At 41.3% G+C, this 23,621-nt stretch overlaps 1 protein-coding gene across 5 annotated transcripts in view; it reads right to left on the reverse strand.

Annotated features, from left to right (window-relative positions):
• The window catches only part of Ttc37 (tetratricopeptide repeat domain 37), a 93,248-nt gene that overhangs the window by 64,984 nt on the left and 4,643 nt on the right, over nucleotides 1-23,621 (reverse strand). For 3 of the 5 annotated variants that reach the window (XR_005869908.1, XM_005065703.4, XM_013125902.3), the window contains exons 2-9: nucleotides 19,649-19,793; nucleotides 15,843-15,933; nucleotides 11,699-11,842; nucleotides 11,247-11,338; nucleotides 10,238-10,313; nucleotides 9,990-10,130; nucleotides 4,605-4,703; nucleotides 4,402-4,510 (exon numbers count right to left, since the gene is read on the reverse strand). Coding sequence is in view for 4 of the 5 variants with exons in the window: in XM_005065703.4 (XP_005065760.2) it covers nucleotides 4,402-4,510; nucleotides 4,605-4,703; nucleotides 9,990-10,130; nucleotides 10,238-10,313; nucleotides 11,247-11,338; nucleotides 11,699-11,842; nucleotides 15,843-15,932 (751 nt within the window). In the remaining variant the exon portion in view is untranslated. Of the gene's footprint in view, nucleotides 1-4,401; nucleotides 4,511-4,604; nucleotides 4,704-8,972; nucleotides 9,043-9,989; nucleotides 10,131-10,233; nucleotides 10,314-11,246; nucleotides 11,339-11,698; nucleotides 11,843-15,842; nucleotides 15,934-19,648; nucleotides 19,794-23,621 lie in introns of those variants that run through there. The other 2 variants (XM_021223590.2, XM_040729060.1) reach the window with 2 other exon arrangements.

A 23,621-nucleotide genomic window follows, 5' to 3' on the forward strand; every position in this document is an offset into this window, starting at 1 on the left:
ATCACACACACACCGTAAGATAAAGCCAGGGCCTCTTGCACACTAGACAAGCACTCCATCACTTACCCATCTACTATACCCCAGTCCAACTTTTATCTGACGTTTCTAAATGCCCACACGATGATACTGGGTGTTGTTTAACAGTCAGTGTTTTGCAACATTTCATTTATGTTTTAGTTCTCTCCAAGTCATTCTAGAGCAGAATCTAAGTAAAATCTCAAATCCATTTTATTGCAAACCTCAAGGAATGCTAGATAGATAGACATTTTGATGGATATTATGTTAGAAAGCATCTCATTTTTTTTCTTACACCAAGAATTCACACTGATTGAGGAAGGAATAGTCTCTTTATTACAGAGGCCAATGAATTTATGTGTAAAACTCTGCAGATAGAGTTTATTCCATGTCTCCCTGCTGTTTTATAGGCATTCTGAAATACCAGAGCCATGTTTACCCCCAAAACAAACAAACAAACAAATATGTTACAGGCAAATTCACACTTACTGAGAAAGCATTCAGTCAGTTTTCCAAATACTGACCTTATACCATTTAGTCATGAGCAGACTAAAGACAAAATGGTGCAAACCACTAACAGCTAAGCAGAACTGGCAAGAGTAACCACCAGTCACTAATTCTCAAAGGCAACTCAGCCACAAATGTCATATCCTATCTTTCTATCACACACTGGGTCTTACAATAAAAGCTGAAGAAACTGGATGATCTTGAACTAAGACTTCCTATCAGATGAAAAACAAAAACACTGTACCAACAGTTCCCTTGTGTGCCTTATCTCCCAAGGGCTTAACACAGTGGTTGTCACGGTCCAGAGAGACATCACAGTAACCCTTCTCCTGCCCCTCTGACAGCTGGACACCCCATCACATGCCTTCTGTCTTGAAATGGTCCAGACAGGAGACATCACTGCAACCCTGCTGCTGCTTCTCTTGCTGCTCCCAACTCACACTTCCCATAAATGCACTTAGTAAAGTTCCTAGACTACTTTTCTTCTTAAACCTCTAACCACTTCCTCAATTTTTCTATCATTACTTCAGTTCAATCACTGTCAGCTTTCTTAATCATAAAATCAGTTACTCAGTCTGTTATGACAGTCCCCACAGTCTTCAGTTACTCAGTCTGTCATGGCAGTCCCCACAGTCTTCAGTTACTCAGTCTGTCATGACAGTCCCCACAGTCTTCAGTTACTCAGTCTGTCATGACCGTCCCCACAGTCTTCAGTTACTCAGTCTGTCATGACAGTCCCCACAGTCTTCAGTTACTCAATCTGTCATGGTCCACACAGTCTTCAGTTACTCAGTCTGTCATGACAGTCCCCACAGTCTTCAGTTACTCAGTCTGTCATGGTCCCCACAGTCTTCAGTTACTCAGTCTTCATGACAGCCCCCACAGTCTTCAGTTACTCAGTCTGTCATGACAGTCCCCACAGTCTTCAGTTACTCAGTCTGTCATGACAGTCCCCACAGTCTTCAGTTACTCAGTCTGTCATGACCATCCCCACAGTCTTCAGTTACTCAGTCTGTCATGACAGTCCCCACAGTCTTCAGTTACTCAGTCTGTCATGACAGTCCCCACAGTCTTCAGTTACTCAGTCTGTCATGGTCCCCACAGTCTTCAGTTACTCAGTCTGTCATGACCGTCCCCACAGTCTTCAGTTACTCAGTCTGTCATGGTCCACACAGTCTTCAGTTACTCAGTCTGTTATGACAGTCCCCACAGTCTTCAGTTACTCAGTCTGTCATGACAGTCCCCACAGTCTTCAGTTACTCAGTCTGTCATGGTCCACACAGTCTTCAGTTACTCAGTCTGTCATGACAGTCCCCACAGTCTTCAGTTACTCAGTCTGTCATGGTCCACACAGTCTTCAGTTACTCAGTCTGTCATGGTCCCCACAGTCTTCAGTTACTCAGTCTGTCATGACCGTCCCCACAGTCTTCAGTTACTCAGTCTGTCATGACAGTCCCCACAGTCTTCAGTTACTCAGTCTGTCATGACAGTCCCCACAGTCTTCAGTTACTCAGTCTGTCATGACAGTCCCCACAGTCTTCAGTTACTCAGTCTGTCATGACAGTCCCCACAGTCTTCAGTTACTCAGTCTGTCATGACAGTCCCCACAGTCTTCAGTTACTCAGTCTGTCATGGTCCACACAGTCTTCAGTTACTCAGTCTGTTATGACAGTCCCCACAGTCTTCAGTTACTCAGTCTGTCATGACAGTCCCCACAGTCTTCAGTTACTCAGTCTGTCATGACAGTCCCCACAGTCTTCAGTTACTCAGTCTGTCATGACAGTCCCCACAGTCTTCAGTTACTCAGTCTGTCATGGTCCACACAATCTTCAGTTACTCAGTCTGTCATGACCGTCCCCACAGTCTTCAGTTACTCAGTCTGTTATGACAGTCCCCACAGTCTTCAGTTACTCAGTCTGTCATGGTCCACACAGTCTTCAGTTTACTCAGTCTGTCATGACCGTCCCCACAGTCTTCTTTCTGAAACGTTCTTTGGCTTCACATGGACCCACCTTGCTCTCTCACCTATCCCTTTCTTGATCTTCATTCTTTTCTTCTTCTTCCCCGCCAGACAGCACCACACAAGCAGCCATCCTCAGCCTTCTAGACCTTGGTCTTCTCTAATGTCAATCACTCCATCTCACTTTCATACAAATGATTTCCAAACTACATGTTTAGTTTTATAGTTTGCTACTTCCCATTTACAAACAACTGATGAATGTTGTCTACTTTAACAGTTCCTTTAAAGTGTATTTTCCACATAAACCATCTTTTTTCTCTACACTGGGCTAAGTTGTAGAAGAACTACAATATAACTTTGCCCTTCCCTTTGAGCAGCTGAGTAATGTTTTCCATTCATCTGTGCCTTTCTGTCACCACCATGTTCCAAGTTCATTTACTCACTCTCAGCGCACTTGGTCGTCTCTCCTCCAGTCCATCCTGAGCATTATTAGTCTAAGCACTTGGACTTCATAAAGTAATTCACTCTGAAACTTTTGTTACTTTTCATGATAATGAGAAATATTCTCTTTGAGACTAAGAAAAGCCTCTTACTTGTTCATGGAAATTCCAAGACTAAAAGTAAGGGCAATGACTTCATACAGACCAGGAAACACAGGAGTGATAAGGGAGAGCATGGGCAGAATGGAGATGGGTGCAACGCTCAGAGCCTACCAGGGACTCTCCCTCGGTTCTCGAGAACTCAATCATATTTCCCTACTATGACAAATGTGAGTCATTCACACAAACTGTTCCATGTATTTATCAATTTTGCAACCAAGTAAAAACAGATTCACTGTGCTGGGGAAGTCCCATGGTGAGCCAATCACCAGCACGCTACTTCCGGTTCCGTTTCATCCTTGGTTTCTATGAACTTGTTTGCTTCAGGTGGATAAAAGCATGTGTAGGAGTGCATCCCAGTCACCATAAAGCACTATTCAGCACAAACACTGACAAGGACAGAGGCTGTCATGAAAACCACAGTGGTCAACCCCCACAAATACCTGCCTAGGTCACAGACACACACTTCGGATGTGCCAACTCCCAATAACCCAGCTGTTAATAACCATCTTTCTTCTACCAAAGTACACAAAGAAGCAAGTGTGTCACACACACCAAGACACACTCTCCAACGTGAATTTACTCTAGTTCACAATACTGCAAAGTTTAAAAAAAAAAAAACAGTCCACCACTATAGTATTAATGTCAACACTGTGAAGCTTAAAGTTTCCTTTTCTGGCAGTCAAGACTTGTGTAATGTAATCCAACCCATTTAGCCAAATAGGTTTCAGTTATTCCTTCTACTACATCATACAAATCTATTTTACTATTCCAATTAAAAAGGAGGGGACTGTATCTAGCACCACAACTCTACCCTGCCACCTGGACTACCAGACCTACCTGTTCCATCTAATGTCAGAGAAAGTTCAAGACATCCTTCAAGTCCCACCACCAAAAGGACTTCACAGAATTAAAACAAAATAAAAATAAATAATAAAAATACGAGAATTTCATTGATGAACCAATAGCTTTATAACTCACAAGTCCTGTATCATTCTACTCTCCTATACTTCTCAGGCTTTCTGTAAATAACAACATTACATAAATGTATTTCTTTTATATTCAGGAACACTGATAAAATATTTTATACATAGTAAACACTAAAACCATGCTTAATTGATTGCAATATCACTCTCATATAATCACACACCTCTGGGAAGCAATATTACTCTCATATAATCACACCCCTCTGGAATGCAATATCACTCTCATATAATCACACACCTCTGGGATGCAATATCACTCTCGTATAATCACACACCTCTGGGACACAATATCATTCTCGTATAATCACACACTTCTGGGAATTATTGAAGTTACCTGACTCAATCAAGTGCAAACAAATTACTTCTAGAGGATACTGTACAGTGGGGTAGACATTTATCATTCCTTCACAGGCGTTCTTTAATCTTGCAGTCTCATGAGGAAGCTTGGAAAAATAAAAGCATGATGAAGTGAATCCCAACAGCAGTAAGCCACACTGATGAACATTTTCATGACTAGAAATGATACATGTCACTTACTTTAGACAAGCGCTGAATGAAATGCCTATAGAGTACTTGGTGATCCTCACTGGGAATACTATCTGCTAAGTCCAGCGCATTCTCAAATGCAGTTAAAAGCTGAAACAAACCAAAAAGCTATTATGTGGCATGCTAAGTGAAAATGTGGCAAGTACTATACTGTGTTAAAACTCCTTCATAAACCAGGCAGTGGTAGTATAATCTCAGCACTCAGGAGGCAGAGGAAGATGGATCTCTGTGGGTTTGAGGCCAGCCTGGTCTACAAAGGAAGTACCAGGACAGTCAGGCTAAAGACTCCTTTATGAAAACTAACCCTGGGTCAGATCTGTAGCCTAAGCCAGCCTTGATCTGTGGAGACGCTCTTGCCTCAGCCTCCCAATGACAGGGTTTACAGATTAGCCACCTCAATCAACTTGGCCCTGACAATTTGAATGATGCGGGGGAAGGGGGAGAAGAGTCTACATAAGTTTTAAAATACATTCTAACTCCAACTGGCCAATAGACTATACTAAACTAGTAAGGGATAAGTACAAATTTAAAACAGTAGCTTAATAAAGTATTTTCCCTTCACTGCTGCCTGCTACAAAGCAATCAGCTATAACATTATCTTAATGGTAATACAGTATTACAAGCACATTCTTTGAAAATCTCCAAGAGCAGGAAATCTTTGAAGAAAAATTATGAAGCTGGGTTATACTTCATCAGAAAAAAAATAGAGAAGTGTAATAAATCTATTTCTCTTAATACAGTATTAACTCACTTTGAAGAAAATCTTGAAAGAAGCATTCTAAATGTCTTGCATAAGAACAGGAAGAAGCAAGCACTTTACGGCATATTATACCCTCCATTTCATTAGGTAAGGTCTTTACCTTCAAGGGTATATTCATGACCTAATCAATCCCCTATATTAGTCACTTGCCTTATTGCTGATGAGAAGCAACTTAAGAGATGAGGCGAAGACTTTATTATGGCTCACAGTTTGAGGGTACAGTCCATCATGGCAGAAAGCACCGTTTGAAGCTATCACAGCAGTAGCAAGAAGCTGTGTGCTCACATTTGAGCAGATCAGTATGTGGTGAGGAGGAGAAGGCCAACATTTCTTTTTCTCCTTTTCATTCAGGTCAAGACCCCAGGTCATGGGCTGGTGCCACTCACATACTGAGCAGGGCTCCCCAGCCTCAACCACTCCAGTAAATCTTTATTAGGAAGCACTCAGTCACACGCCTCCCTTAGTGCTTCTTAATCCAATCAAGTGGACAAAATTAGTCATCACAACCAACCCCTACTAACTCATTACCTCAGTATCCCCTTGTTAATTATAAAGATAGGAAAAAGTAAATTTCACTGTTCTGATCAGGATAATGATCTCACAGTAACCTTAAGATGATTTAACATAACTTGCTTTTTCAGATAATAATTCAGGTATTCCAAATGGAAAATAAGTGATGTTTTTAAGGAACACTCATTATTTTAAGAAATATGTTCTTAAAAGTATATTATTAAGGACTAAGAAAAAGGAGCACTAGAGAGGGGAATAGCAGTACACTGGTGATGTGAATGGGGGAATAAGAAAAACATACATAGTTTAAAGAAAGTTAGGCCACTTGGGCTGATAAGGCTCCCTTCAAGAGCCACACACTATCTGATGAAAACTCCAATACCAGGCTTGATAAACTTCCTTTCAGGGTAGCAATACAAGTGGTTGTTATTGTCCTCAGTCACCTCCCTGAAGTTGAAGGTAAGTCCCTATTGCTTAAGATACCATGTACTTTGGACATGGGACTTTGAAGATCAGAGCTGGATCTGAATTGAAATGATCTTCCCTGAATACAAGCTCTCATAGCCCTGAAAGCTGCCCAGGGAGAGAAGGAACCAACAGCCCTACCCAAGTATGAACCCTACGAAGTACAGCAATGACAAGGCTGGCAAGACATCCTAATGATGCAATGGTGGCACTCTCATTCTGGTAGTAACCAGAATTTATCTAATGGGAGGGGAGAAGAAACATAGCCAACTCCTCAAGCCTAGTGATTTCATGGGCCTTAGAGAAGAACCACGTTACTAAACCAGCACAATTCCCAACTGCATCCTAAATATTTATCTACAAATAAGGGCAGCACCTGACCCTCACTGAGGAAGCTACCTTCCCACTCTTTGCCACAGAGGTCATCACAGAAAACCACAACTCCAAATGCAGAGAACAACTGATCATGGGGTGCCCAGCTTGAACGTAACTCCTGCACCCAAGGCTCAGAGAACATTCCAGAAGTGGGCACAGAAAGGACTGGGAAATCTGCTGTGAAATTGTGCCTTATCGAAACTACAGGGCAGCACATCTCTGATCTCTCAATAACACGGGTGCTGAAAACAAAGCTGAACAAAGACCACCAATGGACATGTAACATGGAAGGGGAAATCTCATGAGCCCCCACCTAGACAAACAACACAGAAATTCCTGGCCTCCTTATCTTTAATTGTTATCATTATGCATTCATATGAATTAACATATTAATTCATACAGATATCTGAGTTCATTCAGTCTTGCTTGCATGTATACGATTTCAGGGCTGACCACTTGGTACTGAATAACCAATTAGGGGATACCTCCCTTGGGGAAGACTTCTGCTCTCAGTATTCCTTAGTTGCCTGTGTTGTAAGCATTCAACAGATTGGATGGGATGGATTCTGGCACTCGGAAGTTAAAGAATACTGAGTGTTACAGCTTGGATGGAAAGGTATTCTGGAAATGAGGAGCAAAGGAATACAATAGGTCACAGTAAGCTTAGCAGCTTACAGCCCTGCTCCAGAGAAAGGCTTCCCTAGTGTGTCAGCTCTGCTCCAGCAGGAGAGGGTTTCCAGTTCGGCTCCAGTCCCCAGGAGAGAGGAATGTAACAACTTCACTTAGCCAGGGGAAGGTTTCCCTGGGCAAAAAGTGTTACAGCCCTGCTCCCCTCTGCTCTGGGTCTTCTCTGCTCCTCTGAAAGAAGGTCTCACCCAAACCTCATTCAAGAGATTTACTGGGAAGGAAGAATCCAGGAGAGTGGCTGCCCTCCGCCAAGGTAGCAGAGGATAGCCGGGCAGCTTGAACAGCCACAAGCTGAACAGACACAGGGTTTATACAGGGATTCTTAGGGGATAGAGTTTTTCCAGGGTGGGGATTGGTCACATTTCAATCCCTGAGCTCACGAAGGCTAGATCTCCTGCTCAAGGATTGGTTAGTTTTCTGCACAGGGTTAGGGTCAGATTTAGTTCTGGTTTCAGGGCCAAAGTGTGTTTCTTTCTCTGGTCCTTTTTAGCCTTTTGGCTCTAGTTTTAGGGCCAGGGTGTATTTCTTTCGCTGACTCTGATTCCAGGGACAAAGTGTGTTTCTTTGGCATTGGTTTCAGAGTCAGGGTACATTTCTTTGGTTCTGTTTGCAGGGCCAAAGTGTGTTTCTTTGGCTTTGCTCAAAGTGTGTTTCTTTGGCTGGACCCTTTTTCCTACACAGAGGAAGGGTGGATGGGGGATGGGAAGAGAGAAGGGAGGTGAGGATGTGGTCAGGATGTAGACAGACAGACAGACAGACAGACAGACAGACAGACAGACAGAAAAAAGAGAATTCAAAGACAGCCTGGGCTACATAATAAGATCCTGTCTCAAAATAAAAAAAAAAAAACAAAGAAGCAAACAAAAATGTCTGCATGTCTTTGTGCATGCATGTGCGTGTGCGTGTTACCTGGGGACTGGTAATGACTCAATATTCTGTATGGTCCTAGAACACGCAAGGCACTAGATTCATATGTCTACACAGAAAGAAAAAAGGAAAGGGAAGGAGAGGGGGAAGGAAAGAAGAAAAGAAACGAGAAGGATGAAGGAAAGATAAAAGGAGGGTGAAATGGGGAAAGGAGAAGAGGAATGAGGACCGTGGAGAGGGCAGAGAAACAAGGACAAGAGAAAGCTTGCCTGCTGAGGACTACATAAACTCAGGAATTGGGCCAGCCTGTGCAACACAGTAAGGCAGTATTCTCTCTTTATTTATGAATTTTCTTCCATGGAGTATAAGTAAACCAAAATATATTTTACTAATTTTGGTATAAGTTTGATACTCTGTTAACCAAGAAAAATTGTAAGGCTATATAACATAGATACAGCTTAAAAGAAATAGATGAGCTATCCAATTGTGTCACTATTAAATTTCTTTCACAACTGCTTGTACAAGACAAGTCATTACTATGGCATGTTATAACTGAGTCTAAACATCTTGAAAGGCCATGTGTTGAGGACTTCGTCACAGCCTGTGGTGCTCTGGCAGGTGGTAGAGGCTTTGGGAAGTGGGGCCCAGTATAAGTTAAGTAGGTACCCCTGGAGCAGACCTGCATCCTGGCCTACCTTAGGCTCTTTTCATCCTAGGCACCGCATGTGAACAGCTGTGGTCTGCATGGGCTCCTGACCCTGATGCTCTACACACAGAACAGCAGAGAGACACATCTGAAGGTGTGAGCCAAAGTAAACCTTCCTGGTGACAGAGCACTGACTGGCCCGTTGGGGACAGCCTGGCATACAAAACATTTGCAACAAAATTTTCTGAACAAAGAACAAACTGATGACTGAACATGTGAACATATGCAAAGTTTCCATTGCGTACAGTCTATAACTGTTAAGATTTTAAATTACACTCAATGTAACAAGGACACTGAATAGCTAATAATTATGATAAAAATTAAGTTGCTATTATACTAATAAAATATGGAATAGAGGCATTTCCAGCCATACTTTAAAATTAACATTTTACAATATTTTAAAAAACCCTTTCAATAAATTAGAGCCAATACATTAAAAAAGGAATTATCCAACATAATCTAACTATTAAATATAAACATTTTAATTGAATTAAGTGATTACTAAGTAATTCAGTGCCTACAGTTAACAAGTATAAAGAATACGTAGAAAGTTCAACGTTCTAGAAGTTACAGTTTTGTGAAAATCTGTCTTTACATATTTTCCTTTCTATAGTGACTAAGTTGATGATCTACTGTAGATTCTTATAAATACAAGGACCTGAAAATCTAATACTCTAAGACCCAAGTCTGCCCTCTCCACATTATATGAGACTGAAAGCAAAGGTTTCTAATTTTATCAGCAAGAATCTCTATGAATTTGAGGATGCCCAACACTCACTGTGCTGACATACGGTACTTCCTGTGTTTGGGATTTAAACTGAGCATGTCCAGCAATGGCTGCACTGACAAGGGTACTTCCTGTGTGCGGAATTTAAACTGAGCATGCCCAGCGCTCGCTGCACTGACAAGGGTATGTTCCTCTGTTACTTCATTATGCCTCTGTTTTCCAATTCAATTAAGTATCGATTTCCATGTCATAAACTATGAGGAATAAAGAAGATGATACCATCTGCTGTGTTTCATTGTCCTGGTCCTCTGCATTCTCAGCTAGCAACTCAATCAGTCTTCTCCACAGCTCCCTGAGCTCCTGCTTGTCTGCTCCATCTTCCTGCCGTGTCTTTATCAATTTATACCATGTCCGAGCCACCTATTGAAAAGGAGATTTAAACAGCTATGTTATACTAAACATTTTTGATATTTTCATTCTTAACTTGTATTAGCTAGATGAAAACTTTTTAGAAGTCACTGACCAACCTCTAGGTATCTCTTCTCCTGGTGATGCAGGTGCACAAGTTTCTTACAGACATCACACCACTTCTGCTTGTCAACACTCAGGTTAAAGAGAAGAAGGAAAAGGATTTTAATCTGACAGAAGAACCAAGCAAACACTTAAAAGCCTCAAGCATCTGATACTATAACGTTATTGTATACAACAAGCCTTTTGTAAAGGATGAGGAAAGATCATCTTTCATGATCTTGACCCACACATTTTAAAATTCTGAATTGAGCCAATCATCATATTAGTCTTTCAAGTCTAATTCAATCACAAGAAACTTGGTGACGAATTTGAGAGAAAACTGTTTCTAAATTCTCAGTAAATGTCACCAGTCCTTCCAGCTCTGTGATGGCTATTCTGGGTGTCAACTGGACTACGTCTAGAATTACCTAAAACCAAGATGCTGGACACAGCTGGAAGAAATTTTGGGCTGAACCACTGGAGGTGGGAAGACCCACCTTAAACTCTGTCCCACGCCTTCTGGTGGCAGCCTACACAGAGGACATAAGAGGAGGATGCTATCTTTGCCTGCTCACCCCACTCTGGAAGTCCATCACCTTAATGGCATTAAAGCCTACTTCTTTGGGATTCCTAGTTTACCTAAGACCACCTGGGACTGTCAGCCGCATGGTCAGAACTATAATTGGATTCATGAAACTTCCTAACATTGGAATAATCCAACCACAGCCTGTAAGCCACTCTGATAAATCCTGCTTTTTATATGTAAGTATGTATGTATGCATGTATTCATTCTATCAGTATCTAGAGAACCCTAACACAATTTCTATATAATCCCCCCCTTTTTTTTGGTTTTTGAGACAGGGTTTCTCTGTATAGCCCTGGCTGTCCTGGGACTCACAGAGTAGACCAGGGTAGCCCTCAAACTCACAAAGATCGTCTTGCCTCTGCATGTGCCACCACTGCCCAGCTCTATATAATTTCTGATCACTAAAGTGAGACCTGTAAAGAAACTAGCCTTTCCCTTACCTTTCATAGAGATCCAGCAGCTTTTGGTAAACACCGCATAAATCACCCTTAGCATTTTCGTGATCACACTTCTCATACAAACTTGCTAGCCCCTAAAGAAGGAAGCAGTGCTAATTATCTTTAGCAAAACCTCAAGTCCCCCCCTTTTATTTATTGTATGAAACAATGGACTACAGATGAAATATGTGTAGAATGTCCCTCCAAGTAAAGTGAAGGTAAGAGGGAATCTTTATAGTTAAAGTCTTCTATTTAAAAATAATCCATTGGGTAGGAAGTTAAGAAGTGATAAACAGTATCTTAGGCACCTAAAATTAACTTTTAGATTTAGAAAATTTCAATTTTTTTCACGAGACAGGTTTAATTGCTTATTTTAACACTGGAGCCTACACTTTGAAAATGGAAAACAAATGCTTTCCCCATATTATGAGAAATAAAACCTATCTCCTCCATACCTGCCAAGCAAGAAGCTGCTCTGGCTCCAGTTCTGCGGCTTTCTTATAGGCACCCTGGGCCTGATCGGGCTGCTCTAGTTCAGCTGCAGCAACACCAATGAAAACCCAGGCATTATAGTTATTTTTCTCTTGCTTTAACACTGTCTGATTAAAAAAGAAGTAGATTAAGTTATTACATTTCAGAAACTACTGAACAAACAACAAAGCAATAGTCAGGACACTGGGCCTGCCACCAACACAGCGACCCATACAATGGTACCTAGCCAGGTACAGTGAATGCAAGACTGTAAAGGATTTCAGTAAATGCCCAAGGGATCTTGATACCTACATGAAATTCCCTGACCCGCACCCCATGAGAATGCTGGGTAGAAAAGAACAGTAATTCCCAGCCTCCACATCACTTCATCCAAATCTAATATTTTCTTTTGCATTATAAAAAGTTCCCATATAAAAGATGGATTCTTTTTGGCAGTCATAGGCATTATACCAAAAAAATAAACAATGGCAGTAAATGTTTACATAATACCTGTCATCTAAAACAAAATTATACACAGAAATATTTCTCTCAGAAATAAGAGTACTTACTAAAGTAAAAAGCTTAAAGCAAGATTAATATATTCTAGGGAAAGAAAAACAACCAGGAGCTAAAATAAAACCAACTCTCAAGGTTTTGCATATGCTAGGGAAACTCACATTTCCATGAGTTGACCTCTCCACTGATTAGGTGTGTGTATCCACACATACTCTGAGTGGTCTGTCACCAATGTACTGTGCAAGCTGCACTCTACCCAATAATGATGCCTCTACAGCTCAGCAATGAGGTACCCAACAAAGTAAACTCCAATACCAGGACTTGTTCTGCTTATGTTCTAAACACCAAGTACAACGGCTGGCACATTATTGTTGTTTTTCTTTTTTATTTGTTGCTGCCTTTTATGCTATGGCTATGCCATTCAGCAATAACTATCTTATTCAGCAACAGCTAAGCCACAAGAGCGGAAGCCTGCTCCCACAGACACTGACTCTTTCAGAACTAAATTTATTTAAATCTCCATCCAGCTAAAGAACTCAAAATTCTGCTTCCCAGAGAGGCTGAATAGCAAGCAGCTACATAGCTCACCTCTTTTGCCTCCCAAGAAGTCCTCTTGCTCCTTCTCACCCCTCCATACAAACCTTTCTCCACTTGGCTCCTCCCTACAGCTTCCTGTCAGCTAGTTACTGACCCAGTCTCCTGACTGCAGGTGAATTTTATTTAATCAAACATATCTTTGCATCATTAAACAAATGTTCCAGAGCATATAAGATAATATTCTACAACACATAATTGCTTATCAAATGACACAAGGTACATGTCAACCACCAATCAATAATTACTGTCTGGTTAATGATCTGGATTTCAGATTCTGGGATACATTTTTAAGGAAATAATCACACAAAAAAGAAATGTGGTGAAATACATAGAAGACACTGGGAGAACACTGGTACGGTGGAAGCTTCGCCCCAGCCCCTGGCATCCAACCCCCAAAGAGTCTGGGATGTTATGGTGAAAGTTCCACCAGCCCCCTCCCCATCTCCCCCCAAACTCTGCTGCATCTCAGAAAGCCCTCCAAATGATGATCTCTCCCCCAGAGATGCTCAAGACCACTCCCACAGGGTATTTAAACTGACCCCCAGAAAAGAGACCTGTGGTTTATCAGGGTGTAGAAACTTTTCAAACACAAAGAAAAAAAGTACCTAACTACATACACAAACTGAAGACAGCTTCCTAAGGGAATGCTTATCCCATGCCCTAGAGTTCCACAGGACAGAACCACAGCAAATATACTCTCGGGTAGCTTTGCTTTAGTCTCAACTAATTCCGGGTTACTACTGATGAGAGACATCTCCCATTGCACTATTCTCCATTTAGAGTCTATAGCGGGATTTTGCCATTATAAATTATGAGCTACTTGATGAAATTCATGTCAAAATTTTACAGAATACCCACAGAAAGATATCCATGCTAAGTAATGTAATGGAAATATGGGTCAGTAAATGGCTTGGTGGGCCACCCAGGCTTAAGGAGCTCAGTTCAGTCTCTGATCTCCACATGGGTATGTCATGTACCATGCACACATACACACACAGACACACACACACACACTAATAGTAATAATGATAACAATAACAATTTAGAAGCATAATCATATGTAAGGGTTAGTTAGAGAAGACCAGTGCTGGAAGAAACGGTCCCTCTCATCGTACCCCACATGTACAAACTACTCACCTCTGCACCAGATTAGTACCACCCTGACTTCACATTCCTGCTAGTCTCAGTCGTCAACACACTTCTATGTATAAATTTAAACTCAGGGAGGCTGGCACTTTTGCTGGACCTCAGGGGAGGCCATGTAAAAATTAGGACTGCTGTCCTGCTGTGTACTGGGTGGTCTGTTTGTTTAACTTGCTTTTAAGAATACAATGCAGCACTTGGAGGCTGTGGTGCATGCCTTTAATCCCAGCACAATGGAGGAAAAGACAGGAGGATCTCTAAGTTTGAGGCCAGCCTGGTCTAGAGTTCCAGGACAGCCAGAGCTGTTACACAGAGAACCCGATGGAGGAAAGAAAAAACAAAAGACTACAATGTAACAAATACCCTACTTGCTTTGGTTTCCCATGTGTTTACATGTGTGCTACCATATAATCATTTGCTGAAAACAGCAAACAGGTCACAAGTGTCCTTTTAAACAGATATCCACCTGTTGAGGTTGTGTTATGTTTGCTTTTCTGAGTGCTTCTGGCCCAGTGATATTTGGTCCCTTGGGAAAGTGTTAAAGGTTTCTGTAAAGTACTCCTCACTCCTTCCCTTTGTGATGCTCACTATCCTGAACAATGAAAGTTAACAAAAGCCCCTGGAGGGACAGAGTCACAGACAGCATTCACACAAGTACAGATTCAGACTCAGGCAATAGAGAGATCTCAGAGGCCTGGAACCATGAACTACAGACAGATGGAAGACACAGTGAGAGAAGTAGGAAATTCTAAACAGGGTTTGCTCTAGGCCAAAGTACTCCAAGAGGAAACACTTTGGTTCCTGTCCTTAATGTAGCACCAGTGATTCTGGTGCCTCTGGGGTCACCACTAATGTGTTCACCAGCGCATCTACCCCAATTCAATTATTGTAATGGTCTCACCATGACAACTCTCAGCTCAGGACTCTGCACTCTTTCTTACTCCTTGGCTTATCCCTCCTGATGACTCATCCTTGTCATCCATCCTCTGCCATCATTGACTCCTATGTCTCTCTCCCTTCAATCCCTGAATTCCAACATTCACTGACCTCACTTGAATAACACCAAATTTCAAGTGGGCATTGTTTAGAGCCAGCAATCATTCAAATTCTTACTCATAAGTTAGCAATCCTTTAACTTCTTGTTCATAAGTTTTCTCAGCATGAATAACAACTGCTTCAAACTTGCTTTAGTCTCAAACATCCTTGCACAACTCTTGCCATGTGTCACCAAAAATAGAAGCCATCAGGAAAAATGCACTTACCTTTCCACTGCCAAATCAGCAAATCAAGCCCTATAATGGATCTGTACCTATCTTTTCTCCTGCTCACTTCTGTCCCCACTATCTCTCCAGCACATTCAATTTCTCTCTTTAGCAGGAGCAGTCCCGTCAGCACATGAGGAAGCTTTGGAATCTTTATTCTTTTACCCACCGCTCAGACAGAAACTGGAATGTCAACAACCTTAAAGTAATAAAAATGCGGGTGGGCAAGGTGGCCCAGAGGCTAAGACGTCTGTGATCAAATCTAATGATCTGAGTTCAAACCCCAGGACTGGCATGGTAGGAGAGAGCTGACTCCTACAATTTGTCCTCTGACTCCACAAGCATAACACACACTAAAGACACAGTTTTAACACAATACAATAATAATTCAAGGTGCTTATATGTCTGGCTTTGAGAACATGGCTTTAGTGATTTAGCAGTAAAAACATTAAGTGCAGTAATTTAGCCTACTCCACTAACAAGGAGAGAGGGATCTAACTGCTCTATAGGTTCTACCACGTGGCTGAGGGGGACAATAAGTGACTTATACCTTACAATAACTCATAAATTGGCAATGTATTTGTCTGCCAAAGAGAAAAGTATCCTTTACCTTGCAATGTTTCAAAGCTTCTTTGTACTCTTTGTTTCTGATTGCATCTCTTGCACTTTTTAGGGCAGTCTTCACTTCTTTGCTAGACATTCTATCAAGACAAGAAGCCACAGTTAATATACAATAATATCCCCCCAATGATAAGAGTCCCAATAAACTTAACCATCTGAAAAAGAGTCATCGAATTCCTTCTCTCTGGAATAGTCTGCCCCCCCACACACACACACACCACACAGTTCATTCCCTCAGTTCTTTAGATTCTACTCAAATGTCTCCTCCTCGTTGGACCGCTCTCTGGACAAGCTACTGGAGATCTTACTCCTCCGTCTCCTACCCAACACCACTCACTTCTCCTTATGTCCTTCCTTGCTCTACTTACTTCAAAGCACTCAGCACATCTCCTGTACCATAACTCTGTGTCTTTAGTCTACCGTGTGTCTAACCCCAGTGAATGTAAGCTCTGTAGGAACCGGGTTTGTCTATTACTGTGTTTCCATCAATAGGATTACTATCTAACAAATGCAGGTGACCAATAAATGCATGTTGAAATATTAGAGTTATACTCACTCTCCACACATTTAGCTAAAATACAAATGATCTTGTGAACATACAATACATAGTAATTCCAATCCAATTTTATAACCAAGATCCAGCAGAATAAGCTCAAGACAGAGAAAAACATAAATAGCTTTAATAACTAATATGAAAGATTTTTTAAAGACTAATAAAGTGATTTTAATATTAGATTATTAATACATAAACCGGGATACGGCCTTCATATTGAAAGTCGCCATAATATTACTTCCTCTAATGAGAAATAAATATAAATGTTTACACAAGAATAGAATGGTGACTATGCAAAATTGTACATAATCTCAGCCATGAAGGGACATGTCCAAGTGTGGCAGCATATTCCTTAATCCCATTACTAGGGAAGTAGAGGCAGAAGAATCAGGAATTCAAGGCCATCCTCTGCTACACAGCTAAAGGCCAAACTTCTCTACATGAAACCTAATACTCTGTATACTAATTTTTTAAATAAAAATTGAAAAAGTTTAAAGATATTTTACTTTACAGTCAAAATACTTCATTTAATATTACAACACAGGAAGACAATTTATGCTGGAGAGGATGTGGAGAGAGAGGGACACTCCTCCACTGCTGGTGGGAGTGCCGACTCGTACAGCCTCTTTGGAAATCAGTATGGAGATTCCTCAGGAAAATGGGAATTAATCTACCACTAGACCCAGCAATTCCACTCTTAGGCATATATCCAAATGAGGCAAATTCATACAACAAGGGCATCTGCTCCACTATGTTCATAGCAGCATTATTTGTAATAGCCAGAACCTGGAAGCAACCTAGATGCCCCTCAACTGAAGAGTGGATAGAGAAAATGTGGTACATTTACACAATGGAGTATTACTCAGCAGAAAAAAACAATGGAATCTTGAAATTCGCAGGTAAATGGATAGCACTGGAAGAAACCATCCTGAGTGAGGTAACCCAGTCGCAAAAAGACAAACATGGTATGTAATCATCATATATGGATGTTAGACATGGATCAGGATAGTGCTAGTCTGCACTTCCACTGATAGAGAGTCTGGGAAACAGGAAAGAACCTGAAAGATATGCATATATGCATAGTACCCAAGAGAAGAGGATTGAGACAAGATCCTCTGAATGGATGGGGAACACGGCGAGGGGTGGGGGGGAGTGGGAGCTGGGAAGAAGAGAGGGGGTGAAGAGGAAGAGAGTTGGTCATGGGGGAACAGGAAGTTGAGTGGGTGGGGGTAGAATAGGGGGAAGAGGGAATCATAGGATAGAAGACAGATCAGGCACCAGAGTGACCTAAAGGGATAACACCAATTGGCAAGCTAAGCAATAGTGGAGAGACCACCTCGAATGCCCATTCCTGATAATGAACTTGATGTCTATAACCATCCGGGAGCCTTCATCCTGTGACTGATGGAAACAGAGGCAAACACACAATTAATCACTGAACTGAACCCAAGGAACCCAGTGACAGAGAGAGAGGAGTGATGAGCAAATTGGCAAAGAATGGGCTGGCAAAACCAGCAGAGACAGCTGATCTGAACAGGGGAGAGCTCTTGGACCCCAGACCGACAGTGGGGAGGCCAGCATGGGACTGATCTGGACCCCCCCAAATGTGAGTGTCAGTGAGAAGGCCTGGGCAACCTATGGGGCCCTGAGCTGTGGTTCAGTGTCTATCCCTGGAATACAGTCTTCGTGTGCCTATAGCACAAAGAGAGATGCTCTCTCAGCCTGGACTCTTAGGGGAGTGCCTGGACCCTACCCAGAGTGAAATGACATACTCTAGATATCCCCTATGTGGAAGGATTTGGCAATAGGGTGGGAGGGTGGGGGGGAAGGGGAGTGCGGGAGGAGGGGAGGGAGAGGGAACTGGGATTGACATGTAAAACAAGCTATTTAAAATTAAAATAAAAAATGATAAAAAAATTTAATTTTAAATAAAGAAGCCCATGTTACCCAACCCAAATACAATCACAATACAATGTTTTACAAAAGAAACATTTGTATTTTCTGCTGAATCAACCTATTTCTAATCTCACCATAAAGATAAAGCAAAGTTAGGTAGATATTAAACAGTTACAGACTCCAGATATTCAGAGTATCAAACTGGGTGACCACCACTATACACTACCATAGTATTCAAATGCTGTGAGGGAACAGAGTAAATACCCTACCACAGTAAGTACACTAACACATTACATAAGCATAGTACATGAACACAATCTGTTAACACAATACACAAACACTTTATACACAGTGTACTAATGGAGTACACTAACACAATTCACTCACGCAGTGCCCTAACACAGTACACTGACAAAATACACTAACATGGTACATTAACCATTAATACAATACACAAGCACAATACACTAATGCAGTACACTAACACTGCACACACTAACACTGCACACATTGTACACTAACACTGCACACACTGTGCACTAACACTGCACACACACAGTACACTAACACTGCACACACACAGTACACTAACACTGCACACACAGTACACTAACACTGCACACACAGTACACTAACACTGCACACACACTGTACACTAACACTGCACACACACAGTACACTAACACTGCACACACAGTACACTAACACTGCACACACAGTACACTAACACTGCACACATTGTACACTAACACTGCACACACACAGTACACTAACACTGCACACACACTGTACACTAACACTGCACACACACAGTACACTAACACTGCACACACAGTACACTAACACTGCACACACACTGTACACTAACACTGCACACACAGTACACTAACACTGCACACACAGTATACTAAATAGTACACTAACACAGTAGGCTATCTCTGTACATAAATATAGTGCAATAACACATTACACTAATGTAATACACAAATGTAGTACACTAGCACACTACACTAATGCAATAAATACACTAACACACTACACTAATGCAGTGTGCAATGTGCACGGTACACTAACATAGTACCCTAACAGAACATTACCAGTACATTCTAACCAAAGTAAAATGTACAAGTATAAAACAAAAGAAATCTGAGAAGTTAAAGATTTGAAGATAAGACTGTTTTAACTTAAAGTAAGCTAGAATTCAGAATAATATAAAAATTAAGACACTATAAAATCAATTTACCTGTGATACATTCAAATTTGCCAAATATAATTTAAGATCTTGTTGCAATAATTAATTTAAAATAGCACAGATCATTCTATCATCTTTAAAACTACTACCGTACCTTAAAGTATCTTGATATTAATCCAGAGGTAAATTGGAGAAGAAATATTTTTAGTCTACAAATCTTGATGGCAGTTAACCAAGTTCAACATTGATTTCACATTAACTTTCTCAAGTCACATTCTTTCTGCAAAATAACCTGTGGACTAAAAGAAAGAGGTTAATGAGGATTGCTGACCTAGACAAATAAAGAGAGCTATTCCAGTGTAAAAAAAAAAAAAAAAAGAAAAGAAAAGAAAAAGAAGACTTTAGGTGGGAGCATAAACAAGGAAGAAATGATAGGCAACCTCCACATGGCCCCAAACTCATCAATGCATGATGACACAGAAAAGGGCCATGCTGCTCTGAACACAGGCTAATGCAGGAGAAACACCTAAGACATCAAATGATGCTAAAGATTAAAAGGAAAGGCACCACAGGAATTTAGAGAAGTGTGCTGTTGTTGAATGCTATTTTAAGATGTGTTCCTTTGCCGGGCGTTGGTGGCGCATGCCTTTAATCCCAGCACTCGGGAGGCAGAGGCAGGCAGATCTCTGTGAGTTCAAGGCCAGCCTGGTCTACAGAGTGAGTTCCAGGACAGCCTCCAAAACAATACAGAGAAACCCTGTCTCAAAAAAACAAACAAACAAACAAAAAAAAAAGATGTGTTCCTTTTTCTATGCTGTGGAATATTTGTTTTAATGATGCAAAGATGTGTTGCATTCTTTTATGTTGCATTTGTTTAACTCTGTGAAGCTGTTATTGTTTGCCTGTCTAAAACACCTGATTGGTCTAATGAAGAGCTAAATGGCCAATAGCAAGGTAGGAGAAAGGATAGGCAGGGCAGGCATGCAGAGAGAATAAATAGGAGGAGAAATCTGGGGAGAGGGATCTAGATCTAGGAGCAAGACCCAGCAACACAGCCAGCCACGGAATAAGAAGGAAAGAAAAGATATACAGAAATAGAGAAAGGTAAAAGCCGAGAGGCAAAAGGCAGATGAGACTTACATTGTTAAGAAAAGCTAGCTAGAAACAAGCCAAGTTAAAGCTGAGCGTTCATAAGGAAGAATAAGGTTCTGTGCACTTATTTGGGAGCTGGGTGGTGGGCCTCCCAAAGAGCCAAAAAGTAAAAACAACAAAAGTGAGCTGTGTAAAGCAATCAATGACTACTAGGAGAAGACATGACATGGCAACGCAGAGAAGAAAGAAAGCCACTGCAGTAGGAGACGGGAGACACGGGAGGAAGGGGCAGGAAGGGAATGGAGAGAGAATGAGAAAACCACACTGAGCAGATTGCACACACCAACTATCAGAAGCCAGCTAGGGTAGGTGAAGAGCAGTGAGTCACGTGGACACATGTGGAGAAGGACAGCAGCAGGAAGACACTAGACTCTGCGCTCAGTGCTTTTAAAGCCCACGAGAAACACATTTCTCTTGCTAACAGCTGCTGTTCTCAGTACCTTCCTCATCTCTGTGATCCCACATGGGTTCTTTACACTGCAATGTAAGCGTCTATTCTCTTCCCATTTCTTCCTCAGTTAGCACAGTATGCAGGCTCTCAGGTACTCCCCCTCTCTCTCTCTCTCTCTCTCTCTCTCTCTCTCTCTCTCACACACACACACACACACACATACACACACACGAGTGCACATATGCGTATGAATGTCAGTTTCAAACATGAAGTAATATGTCTCGGAAAATAACTTTTTGACATAGGAGAGGAAGAGGCCAATTAACCACTTAAAAACATAATAAACCTTAGTAAACTAACCATCTCAATTAAGTAAGTAGCACTCAAAAACATTTTTGTTCATGAAAAACCCATTATCCAAAATTACTCTATGTACACTATGCTCCTCTATTTTGTCTAGTTTCCTCAATTCTAAGTATTTCCAAGATTATCTCCTTAGAAAGGCTGCAATTCTTGGCCACAACTCTACTAATGTTTTCCCTAATTCCTCTCCTCCCTTCATTTGTCCTCCTTCCTCCCAAGTTAAAATTTAGCACACAATGCTAAATGAGAGATGGGAAGAGAACAGAGAACTACACTGCAGTGTTGAAACACAAAGGTATGGAAAGATGCTGAATACAATAACCGTTAGCAAGGGAACATACTCATTTTTCCACACTTTTATCCAATGAAAATTTCTCCTCTATGAACTTAAAAGATTTTTATTCAAATTAAGCTTAAAAAGTAGCAACAACTACATTTTCAAAGGGTTAGAAAATGTATCAACACGGGAGAAATGGCTTGATAGGACCTCTTTAGCTAAAGTCACAGGAACTTAAAAGCATAACCTGGATGAGCATCCACAGATCCCAAAAAATGAAAATAATAGTAGTAAGAATCAGAAATGATCATGGCAAAGGAGTTAATTATAAAAGGAGAAAACAGTAACAATGATTAAATAGCAAAAATCTAAAGGTATTTTGTCTTAGTCAAGGTTTCTATTGCTGTGAAGAGACACCATGGCCAGGGCAATTCATATAAAGAAAACAATGGAAGAAGTTGCTTACAGTTTCAGAGGTTCAATCCACTATCATCATGACAGGGAGCATGGAATGCAGGCAATGTGGTGCTGGAGAAATAGCTGAGAGTCCTACATCTTGCAGGCAACAGAAGTCAACTGACTGTCACACAGAGTGACGCTCGAGCCAAAGATACCTCAAAGCCCACCCTCAAAATGGTACACTTCCTTCAACAAGACTATACCGACTCCAACCACGCCACACCTCCTAACAATGCCATTCCCTATGAGATTATGGGGGTCAATTACATTCAAAACACCACACATTTGTTTGACCTGTAGTATAATACAAAAAAAAAAAAAAACCTATCATTAGTCCTTCTATGGAAGGACCTGGAAAGGATGCCTGAGTAAAGGCAGACTGACTGCTTGTTACTTTAGCATGCCACTCATCGCTTTCCTGTCACCACACCTGCATCTTCTTCCTGAACTGAGTGTGCAACTGTCCCTTACACATTTCTCTTCTAAATTAAGTAAAAACAACCATGAGACAGTCACATAAGACAACCAAAACCTTCCAAAGCTTTTTAAAATCAGATTCACCATGGCTGCAATTTAAAACGTGAGAAATAATTCCACATGACTTTAGTCTTTTATCTTTCCCAGAGGGACACTGATTTGCATCTCCAAATTTCTGAACTGGTTTAAACCAGTACTTAAGCTGCTTTCAATCATGACTCCCTTCACCTGTAAAATGTATGCCACCGTCAGTAGTCAGGCGCATAAACAATGGTATACAAATCAAATACTTATTAAGAGTAAAACATAAAGTTTACTTTAAAACAATTCTTTGGTATACACACAATTTATTAAATAACAAAGAAAATTTGCACGATAGTGAAATGAATGTTTATTCCTAGACAAAGAATTAAATCTTGGATAGATATTGGATACAGCAAGATACAGAGTACCTTCAAAATCTTTCCGAACTGATGACTATTTTGGCTTTAGAACTGTCAATTCTGAGAACACTGCTTCCCATACATAGATAGCAAAAACCACAGCTGGTCAGAGCACAAAACTGACCGTGGTCAACCAACCCCATGGACACGCCTCCACCTACTGTGGTCACCCAACCCCATGGATACATCTACACCTACTGTGGTCACCCAACCCCATGGATACGTCTACACCTACTGTAGTCACCCAACCCCATGGATACATCTATACCTATTGTGGTCACCCAACCCCATGGATATGCCTACAGCACAATCCTACACCTATTGTGGTCACCCAACCCCTTGGATACGTCTACACCTTTTGTGGTCACCCAACCCCTTGGATACGTCTACACCTACTGTAGTCACCCAACCCCTTGGATACGTCTACACCTACTGTGGTCACCCAACCCCATGGATACGTCTACACCTACTGTAGTCACCCAACCCCTTGGATACGTCTACACCTATTGTGGTCACCCAACCCCTTGGATACGCCTACAGCACAACCACTACACCTAGCACTCAC

The sequence above is a fragment of the Mesocricetus auratus genome, unplaced genomic scaffold, assembly GCF_017639785.1.
Source record: "Mesocricetus auratus isolate SY011 unplaced genomic scaffold, BCM_Maur_2.0 Super-Scaffold_100020, whole genome shotgun sequence".
Lineage (NCBI taxonomy): Eukaryota > Metazoa > Chordata > Mammalia > Rodentia > Cricetidae > Mesocricetus > Mesocricetus auratus.